This window comes from Vanessa tameamea, chromosome Z (assembly GCF_037043105.1).
Source record: "Vanessa tameamea isolate UH-Manoa-2023 chromosome Z, ilVanTame1 primary haplotype, whole genome shotgun sequence".
NCBI lineage: Eukaryota > Metazoa > Arthropoda > Insecta > Lepidoptera > Nymphalidae > Vanessa > Vanessa tameamea.
Genome location: NC_087341.1, coordinates 15,200,117 through 15,211,069, shown reverse-complemented (window position 1 = coordinate 15,211,069; position 10,953 = coordinate 15,200,117). Strand labels below are relative to the sequence as shown.

The 10,953-nt window shown below is 35.5% G+C and overlaps 1 protein-coding gene across 2 annotated transcripts; it reads right to left on the bottom strand.

The window, feature by feature from the left end:
* Positions 1 to 3,998: 3,998 nt before the first annotated feature.
* LOC113404147 (GATOR complex protein NPRL2-like) lies at positions 3,999 to 10,723 on the bottom strand. Of its 2 annotated transcripts, none has more exons than XM_026644941.2 (9): positions 10,381 to 10,723; positions 9,843 to 9,934; positions 8,792 to 8,948; positions 8,117 to 8,228; positions 6,849 to 7,087; positions 6,286 to 6,396; positions 5,417 to 5,551; positions 4,455 to 4,615; positions 3,999 to 4,217 (listed from the first exon to the last, which is right to left on the bottom strand). In XM_026644941.2, exons 1-9 carry the CDS (start codon positions 10,564 to 10,566, stop codon positions 4,025 to 4,027), a joined length of 1,386 nt encoding a protein of 461 aa, XP_026500726.2. In that variant the 5' UTR covers positions 10,567 to 10,723; the 3' UTR covers positions 3,999 to 4,024. The 2 variants fall into 2 exon arrangements, with proteins under 2 accessions (XP_026500726.2, XP_026500727.2); XM_026644942.2 differs by having other exon boundaries at positions 6,849 to 7,084.
* Between the last annotated feature and the right edge of the window lie 230 nt (positions 10,724 to 10,953).

The window sequence follows — 10,953 nt, the reverse complement described above, 5'->3', positions numbered from 1 at the left end:
CATCCGACTGAAAAAAGGGTATATATAAAGTTTGCCGAACGACGAAACCTTTCGATAATTAGTTAAGACTAGTTTAAGAAATCGAAACAATTTCGAAAAAATGTTCAACATGCACCTCTTGATTTGAGGTCGAGAAATTCCATCATTATTCGAAAACGATCTTGAGCGAAGAAAATATTAATTTTAATTCTAAATCTACTTGTTTTAAATACACTTTTACCTAGTCTTTTTATTAGTTCATAAAGGATAAATCGAATTGAAGGAGTTTTTTTTAATAGCAACATTTATTAAAGGCCGGCTGTTCGTAATACCATTTATTATACAAATACCAAAATCAAGCGCAATGCGAGCGAGGAAGGGCAAATGTAAGGTCTTCTAATGTAAGTAGTTTTATTAATGAGGTATAATGTTTTGGACGTTATTTAAACATTAGTGGTAGCTTTTTAAAAAAGACAGTAAAATATATATATAAACATATATGTATGGGCAAGATATAAATTATGCTATTATTTATCTCTATCATTTTGTCTGATAGCAAAATTAATGTATAACATTTTTGACTGTTTTGAATATTTTTTGTACGCTTTTATAGAACGGCCGTGATTTAAAATTTAAAAAATATTGAAATCCCCAAATAACAGTTAAAAAATTTAAAGTGATCATTTTGTATGGATATCGTTACTTCCTATACTTACTACACCGTACTTCCGTGCGGTTATATAACATTTATTACATTTCAAATTGGTCATTGCTTAAAGTGAATTTAGGTAAACTTAACGATCGATTACATATTTTTATCTGTCATTCTATTATCCTATATTGACTTAGAAGATTTAGACATAAAAACAAAAATTTCAGCGTGATTCAAGTACTTAACATGTGGCTTTAAAGTCACCAGCCTGTCTCCATCAGAAACCTGCGCCATATTGAATTGTATGTGCATGAATCGATGTCATATATTAAACAATATAGCCCCGCCAGACCTATTGATAACATTTATCCTATAAGTTGTAACCCTAGATGGATTGAAATTTAGAACGTAACGCTACCCAGTCAAACAACAGACGTGACGTCGCTTCTAGATTTTTTAAACAAAAGTTATATCAATTATGAATTTCATTATAAAACAACACCTGTATGGTTAAGTACTCAGTCGAATGGCAAAAGTGTAAATAGGTTAGTTGGCCAATTCGAGCTAAATGAAATCGATTCCATTATTTCAGTTGAAATTTCCGATAAAACTGTTGATCCGAAATTGCATTGGTGACTAAGAACATGCTCCATGAGCCTTGCTGGGTTTTCAACAACGACTTACCCTTTATAATAGATAGTCATTACAAATTGGAACATTCCTTTGTATATGAGATGATATCTGCTCTCGACGCCTTGAAGAGTAGGATTATTTGGCTGCGTGTAGACTGCGACGACCATCCGCGAATATACGCGTGCCTTTATAGGTCCCATAGCGGTAATGCCGACACCGATCGACTGGTTGAGCATGTCCAAATGGCTACAGATTTCGTGCTGCAGCAGAACCCATCCGCAGAGATCGTAATTCTTGGCGATTTTAATGCCCACCATGCCGAATGGCTTGGATCACGCATTACCGATCATGCCGGTAGATATGTTCTCGACTTCGCTTTGGCATATGATTTGACACAACTGGTCACCTCGCCAACGCGAATACCAGACGTGGAGGATCATACACCTTCCCTGTTGGACCTTCTGCTGACTTCCCATCCGGATGGCGAATTGGCGAGACTGGTGTGCCTCCCTTCAGGAACACGTGCGTACTGGTCTCTCGCTAAGGCTGTCTTAGGGAATTTCTATCAGCCCTCTTTTCCATCTTTGCACAGGGACGGTGAGTCATTGGCCCAAACCGCGAAGGAGAAAGCTGATCTTTTAGGCTCTCTCTTCGCGGCGAACTCGACTCTGGATGATCGAGGAAAGTCACCACCAACAACCGCTCAGACCCGTCTAATTATAGACCTATAGCCATCACCTCCTTGTTCTCCAAGGTAATGGAGTCCATTATAAACTGCCAGCTCCTGCGGTACCCAGAGGAGTACCAGCTGATTAGCGACCGCCAGTACGGTTTCCATCGGGGTCGCTCAGCCGGTGATCTTCTAGTTTACCTTACTCATAGATGGGCGGAAGCAGTTGAGAGCAAGGGGGAGGCATTAGCAGCCAGTCTGGACACAGCGAAGGCCTTCGATCGCGTGTGGCACAAAGCGCTTCTTTCGAAGCTAGTATCGGAATACTTGGCATCGATATTTCAAGCCTCGTTCAGTTTCGCAGTCAATTGGAAAGCAAAGCCAAATGGGCATCGAAAAAGCTCGGTGTGCTCAGCAAGGCAAGACAGTATTTCACGTCGGCCCGTCGTCTAAAACTCTACAAGGCGCAAATTCGGCCACACATAGAGTTCTGCTCTCACGTCTGCGCGGGTGCTCCCCAGTACCAGCTCCTTCCATTTGACCGTATCCAACGTAGAGCGGCCCGATTTATCGCCGATCAAGCCCTTTCCGATATGCTTGATCCTTTGGCTTCGCGTAGAGATGTTGGATCGCTCTGCATCTTCTACAGAATTTTTCACAGGGATTAATCCCGTCTGCTGAATTTCACCTTCGGACATCTCATCAAAATTCCAAATATCACCCGCACCACCTAGATGTTCGAAAATCCACAACAGCGCGATTTTTAAGGCATTTTGTGCCTAGTACAACCACTCTGTGGAACCAGCTTTCGCCGGCAGTTTTTCCGAACCGATACGACTTGGGAACCTTCAAGAAAAGAGCAACTCTTTCCTGAAAGGCCGACAATGCACCTGCATGCCCCCCGATGTTGCAGATGTCCATGGGCGGTGGTAGTCGCTTTCCATCAGGTGAGCCTCCTGCTCGTTTGCCACCTCAAACATAAAAAAAAAACAGTCAATGTTCCAAGCGAGACCCACGAGACCTGATTGCAATATCGTCGGTGATCAGCTTCGGTTAATGGGCGAATTGTAGTTATGAAAGTGACATTGACAATCGTTGGATTGTGGCAATGTTGCCTAAAGTTTTTGAGGCTCACATGACTGTTGAATACTACGCCGTCAAGTCGATCAAGTACATATGTAAATATATAAACAAAGGCAGCGATTTGGCTCTTTCCGCAATAAAAAATGCAAATTATGAAATATCTCAGACGGGTCGTTATGTCTGTGGCAATGATGCGACTTGGCGCATTCATTTGCGATACAATGAACACCTTACAGTAGTGTATTTGGCAGTACATCTGAAAAAAATTCAATCGAGAGAAAGCGGCATAGCTTTCGCTTGCAGTTTGCGGTAGGCTTAAATACGACACCAATACAGAATGCAGAATCGAAACCGTTTCAGCATCGAAAACCATTTGAAGGACATCCTTTACATTATAAATATGTATAAATATAAATTGTAGGTGATACGAAGTTCACCAGGTCATATTAAAAAAAAAACAATGATTCCTTATCCTTCCTTAAGACTTGTAAGTGCGACAAAACCCGTCATATGTGCCGCTAGCCTCATGCGTTTTATCACACTGAGGTCCTGAGCGAGTCAATAATACAACTATAATTACACAGCTCGCTGGGGATCATCATGTTGGGTATATAATATGCCATAAAGTCATAGTAATGGTTCTAAATCTGCAGGCAGTATGTCACGCCTTATTCCCTGAATTTGTTTCCTATCGACCAATGCAAACGAGCCTTAAGACACATTGATATCAAAAAATCATATTGTCTACATTATTTTTATTGCGTTCCTTAATATTAAGTTTATGACGTAAATTTAATCATAATTTAAATTTTGCAAAGTTACCCTCTTGAAATTATTTCAAATATATTATACTTCGCATTGTTGACTATACCAGTATATTGAAGTTCGAGAACATTCGTTTCTTTGCAGGAAGAACTGAAGATTTTTTTTTAACTCGGCCGAACATAATTTTCGTTGATTTCAACTTAAAAAAAAAATATATTGTGGAATCATTAGGGGTAATTAATCTACCTCCATATTATAGCGACGTTGGAATCGTCTTCTATGATCTGATCGAGAGTTGCCAAGTCGATCCGCGCGAGACAGCAAATCTCATCAACACTGTGCTTGCCGGTGAAGAGTCGCCGGATGCCCAGCATGGAGTCCAAACGTGGGGTAAAACCGTTGGGTCGAACCGGACTTCGGACGTAGACAGGATACCTATTAAGAATATAACAAATTAATTACTTTCGACTCCACAAAATCAAGACAACATCCTTTCTTGGACATGCTATTCGTTTTTATAATAAGATTATTTATAGAAAAAGTTAGTATTTATTGATTTGCATACAAACTTGTCATTTGAGAAGAAGAATAACTACCGAGAAACTGGTGGTGGCTTCACATTCTGATTCAATGGTCCTTAAATAAGAACCTACTTGAATAAAGTATATTTACCTTTTCAAACACTTAACAAGGCCGTGTATCTGCGCGAACACAACCAAGCGACGGACGTCGAAAGGCACTCCTGGCGATGGAAAAAATCGTTCGCACACAGTTCTCAGAGTTGTTCCTTGCTGTAGCGAGCAGAGTATTCCAAGCACATCTGACAGGACTGGCTAGAAATTATAAAAAATGATATAAATTAGTATTAATAGTAAATTGCGAGCAAGATCGTTGACTTTGATTTGACCACCATCCGTTACAGTGCAGTTTTCCACATGAGATTTATATGCCATTGTCAAATAGTGGAAGTAAGCACATAGATAAAATAAAAATATTACTATATAAGCATGGTTTACACCAACAGTGAAAATCAGTAAGTTTAGCCAGTTCCAACGAGTTACTCTCGGTCAGCTAGTTTGGAATTGTTTGATTCCACTATCCGCTAACCTTCCCACACTTCCACTAGGTCAGCTACTGGGGCACTGGGCACATGCGAACGCAAATTCTACATTGACCAGTTTGTGCAGACACACGCTTGGACAGTATAAGATTTAACAACCCATGGCCCATGGACATCTGCATCTGCAATACCATTCTCTCCAGTGGTTGAGCTCACCTCGGAAACCCAATAGACCAAAAACAACATAGTCAGAACCAGGCCAGTAATCTCTAGACAACATAAAGTTAAGTAGCCGACTAAAGAGCCGTTAGAGACTGGCCCCGAGAAAAATAAGCTTAAGGCATCGCGTGAGTCTACCAAGGCTCTAAAAATATTTTTACTAAATTCAACCACCAACATCAATTTGACAAAATATTTTCAATTAATAAAAAAAAATGAACACATTAATCAAGAACGGTTATAATGATCATATGAATGATCTACGAGATAATTGCACAAATTATGTAAAACTTAACTCCTTGTATTATTTTCTAAAGAAACTTGAAAACAATGTACTTGGAAGTAATATAATTACTTTTTCTTTATTTTCGCCGTCGTTGCTGAGGAAAGAAATACAAGATTTCTGCATTTCGTGGTCACTGAACAGTCTGCTGAGACTCGGTGTGGCTCGGTACATGTTACTGAACTTCAACACTGGTATCAGAACTACCTGGAAATGAAAAAGCGTAACGTTATAGTATACTATTACGAGAATAACAATTAATAACAAAAATAAAAATCTGTCTCATTTCCAAATTTAAAATAAACATAATATTTAAAGAGTGAGTGGCTCTGACTCAGAATGACTGCATGCTCAAATGCAGGTCGCCACTGAGCACATCATGAATTACAAAGATAAAATAAAACTTTTGTGGTACTAATGTGCAAAAATTATCGATTATGGTTCAAGTGTTCTAATCAATGCCACGGGTCATCTCGCATCAAGGCATTTGTGATAGAAGTACGCATGAGTTCGATATATCAAAACACATGTAAAATAAGATGTCATCGATTTCGTTTTCACGAGGAACCGTTTTCATCGCATCTAAAAAACGATGAATATCTTTCTGGTACGTCAAATCATCCAATGTACGATAACATTTAACTCGTAAAATATTCGCACTAGCCCTCTTTAACTTTACAGTATACCATCCCACGGCGAATTTTAACCCGATTTCGATATCACATTCGTTTCATCTCTTTCTCACATTTGTACAATGTGATGTTAAACGCGTAACGGATATTTAATCCAAATATCCCATACATAGCCCATGTCATAAAAAATCAAATATCGCCGATGCATAGACAGAAGTCAAAAACTGATTAAGTCGTTACACACAAACGTTACATCTAGAAACTTTAAAAATATATAAGTTTATCAAATAATCAACTTAGTAGACTCACCACTCCATAATAAACCAAATTTTGTATACACGATTTGACGAGAGTTTTCTCCACGTTCGTATCAGACGCTATCTTCGACACGTGGTTGTAACCATTTATGTGCGGTAGAAGCTGAATATAAAGAAATAATATTAAATAAAGTTTATTAATAATGTGGTACCATATAAAATTTATTTTTGCCCCGCCATGCCATCATTGATATTGCTTTTTCAATTCGCATTATCAAATCATTACTATCAGTTTAATGGAATTGGGAAGCTTATACGATCGAAAAGAGCGTATAAACGAAATATTACACAAATTTCCAAACGCCAACGGTAGACCACAGTTTCTTGATAGAGAATCCATTACTATTGATGGCCAAATACGAGATACTATTCTGGAACTTTGATACGTAGCCGAACAAGTTAGATCAAGGAGGCAGTTGACAAATATAATTACGTATGTATTTGAATGATTTTTTTTGTTAGTTTTAATTCACAAGCAAGTTTGCCAAGTATTTTTTGGAAAAAGTAGTTATGTTATATTGTTATGTAGGGTAATTATTATTTTTCATCTTTTACCTGTCGGGTCGTAAGGTCCCAATCAGCGTCCATATCAACTTCAAACGGTTCTTCATCTTCCACGTCCAGATGCTCCTGGCTAGGTATTTGTTCAGAGCCTTCCTGTGGCACTTTACGCGGCGGTCTCCCTGGACGGGGAAGGCCCACCGACGCGACCAGCACTGGAACGTCGAAATCGTGCACCGGCATAGGGTCTTTACGCACTTCGAGCACTTTCAAGTGCATTACGGTCTCGCCTTCTGATAATAATTGAGGATATCATTTAGAGAGCAGAACCGATGTTTTTATTTATACCAGAAATAATCAGAATTAAATTAACAGTTAAATCATCGATAAATAATATAAACAAAGTCGCTTTCAGCACCCGTCTGTATCTCCCCTAACTTTGTACGGTTAACAATGTATACAGTTTTAACTAATGGAAAAACCGATAAACTATTTGTGTACATATATCATTTCTTAATATATTGTACAAAATTACTAAACTATTGCGGTGTTTTATCGAAAAGAACTGATATCGTAAGCTTACGCTAATAAACCTCAGAATATCCGTCAATCAATGTAAGAGAATTGTAGCTCTTAAAAACGCCTATTGAAAAGTCTACAATAGCATGTCTTTATCGTGCTACTCTACATTAACAATTCTCATCTTTTTATATATTAGAAATACAAGTTTTTATTAAGTCATTTTAGCTAATCCATTATTAATACGAATTCATAAGTATATTAATTACCCTAGATATTTAATATATATTGATTCATTGGAATAAATAATTTAGAAGATGTCACTGATTCTAAATTACGTACAACAAAAAATAATCGTTGGCTGCGAAACGGGTGATCGGATGTAATAGTGAAATTTTGACCTTGGAAAATAAAATTAATCAAATGCGCATCTTATAGATTTGAATTGTCGTGGATTGTCGGAAATTCTGTCATGAATTTGATGTTGAATTGTCGTGGCTTCACAACAAATTACGACTCAAACGTTTTTCTATATGAATATATCATAAATATATATACCTATCTCATAATTATATATTTATGATATTATCATATAAGTAAATACTAAATTAACTTATAAAATAAAGTATACCTAATAATGTAAAGTATACAAATAAGAACACATTCTTACCACGACAATATTAGATAGGTTCGGTTTTTTTATTAACTGCACCCGTGAGAAGCCGGGGCGGGTCAATAGTAATAAATATTACGTAGATTGTTTAACCTTTAAATTTCAAATCAGAGAAAGAAAAATAACGCACCGACTAATGTAGCTTTCCTGTAAGTGTTCAGGTCGTGTAATAAGTGAGCGAGCAGCGTTGGCAGTTTAGTCGAACCACTCGACACAAATCTAGTTTCTTCTTCCATAATTGTCTGTGTAAGAAAAAGTGAATGATTTATTTTTTGTTTTATAGAGAACCTGAGATGGTCTAATAGGTACAATACATTTATCTCAAACAAAGATATCAGGTTCAGATTAAGGGCAAGCACCACCAATTTTGTATAATAATAATAACATATTTATTAAGAAATGAGGCCTTCGCTGAGCAAAGAACTACTGTTTAAATAAAAATGCACATAGACAGTTTTTATATGACTACTGATTACAATGAAAATTGTAAAAATGTATAATATTGATTATTGCCCCAGACCAGTCAACACATGGCACAAGGGATAAAAAATCAAGGGCAAAAGTTAAAATGTTACATTCATCAATATCATAAAAATTAAGTAAAAATAAAATATGTTTAATATTAAGAAAAGTGATATAACAAGGTTGATTGAAATCAGTAGTCAATTTGAATAGTTTGTTGTAAAAACACATGTATAATTTTTTTATGTAGATTTGTGCCACTTGTGTATATTTTAGCATTGTCGTTACAAAGTCGTCATTAGTTTGTATGTATGTGTTTGTGTATTAAATAAACACAACTTACCAAATGTTCACCCAGTTTCTTAACAACAGGTTCATATTGCACAGTCTTCGACCAGCTATCACATACAAAGCAAAGGTTGAACAGGTACATGTTACGTTCATATCTTGAGTTCTCTATCCTTATAGGATAACCAACTATTTTATGGCCAAGTGCATTTCTGTAAAACCATTATATAATTCAACAACAGTTCGTCCCTTATAACATATGTCATTCAAATTCAAATATCTTTATTCAACATAGAAGCATCATACTTTTTTAATGATTGTCAAAGTTCTGCCAGTTTTGAAAGAAAAATCTCAGACAAGAGAAGAACCGGCAAAAGAAACTCAGCAGGTTAAAATATTCCTCTCAGACTCAAGTAGTCTTTAAATATATTGATACATCTTCTTGACTCATAGCATACACTGAAGAGATAAAATGCGGGCAATTTCTATCTGTACTGCAATAACCAATTTCCTTCACAAAATTTTCAAATATTTCTTTCAAAATAGCTTATCACCACATACTTTCATATAAATCTTTTCATTGCAGCTGAATCAGCTGATCATGAATGCACTACAACTGGTTTTATTAGTCAAACACTGATCCAATGACAATGAAACCAATGAGCTTTGGTTTCTCTATTTTAAAGGTCAGTCAGGAAATACAAGTCAATCAAATAAACGGTTACTAATAACTGAATCATACATATGTGTATTATCTATCAACATTATTTTGTTTTAATAAATACAATTATTTCTTGTAAAAAGATACCTCAAAACAGATTAGTAGCAATCTCTTTCGGCAAGTAATATTATTTTAGATTTTAACTGTGATGGTACAAATATTTGACTACTGATCTATACTTGATCAGTTTGGTTATGCTTTATGGCTTTCCTGTATTGCTTGACTTATTTAGAATAATTATCATGGAAAATAAAGCATACTTCATATTATAGACCAATATTCCAGAGTTCGGGACAAGAAATAAATTGCAGTATGTAATAGTTAGCCAACCACTATTAATATCTGTAATTGTAATGGTTTGTTTGATAAGCATCATAATACTTACATAGTCATTGTGCATTTTTGAATCTGAGGCTTTGGAATGATATAAGCACTTATTGAATCGAAGAGCTCTTTTGATACATAATCATCAGGAAACTGAAATAATGTATTGTTTCAATTATCATACAATAATCATTATTATTTTAGATAGGATTTTTTTGGTTAAGTGGAATAGTTTTCCATATAATAAATTCAAAATAAAAAAGTAATTTTATAATATTTAGCTGTTTCTATCTACTATGTTTATATTTTTTGTTTCATTATAAATTGATCTTTACTTTTAAAAGATATTATGGAGATATACTCTTTAAAGTAAACAATAAACTGATTAGGTATTTTAAAAATAATATATATTTTTATTTTACTATGACACTGTTAAGATTATTTCTGATATATATCTATTATGAACAGGATAAAGAAATAATATAAAAGCATCTGTTCACAATATTTAAAATAGTTTCATAACCTGTTATGAAATGTTTATAAACAATTGAGTTTTTGTATATAGTCTGATTATAAGCGATAAAAGCATATTTTGTTACCTGACATGATATTTTAGGTCCTGCCACTGGATGGAATTCACCTAAAAATATGCATCGGATGGGACCCTCGCGCCCACATCCTTCGTAATAACGTGTTTCCATGATTTTTGAGGACATTAAGGTGATTTTTGAATCGACGCCGTTGTCATGCTCAATATCTGATGCGGAATCCAGATAGACTTGCATTGGACAAAACTACCAGAACATAATTATAAATGTAAATAAAAATAATATCCTTTACTACTTCTACTAATGTTTTATAAAAACTAATAAGGATCGCCGATCGCGTGACATTGTAATGTGCATTTCCACGAATTGAAAAAAAATCGTAATCGTCATAAACTTCAACTGTCAACATTAATGTAGAAAAACCACAGATACAAGTATTTAAAAGTCTTGGTACTTGATTTTCGAAAAGTTAGGCAGTTTGGTAGCACTTTATAAACATATATATAACATATTAACTATTAGATAAACGTTTAAATCACATTTAACGTTAAAATAGCTCATACAGTAACAATAAAGTTCTTTAAGGGCAAATTGATTTTACTCTTAGTTTACTTAAAAACAATT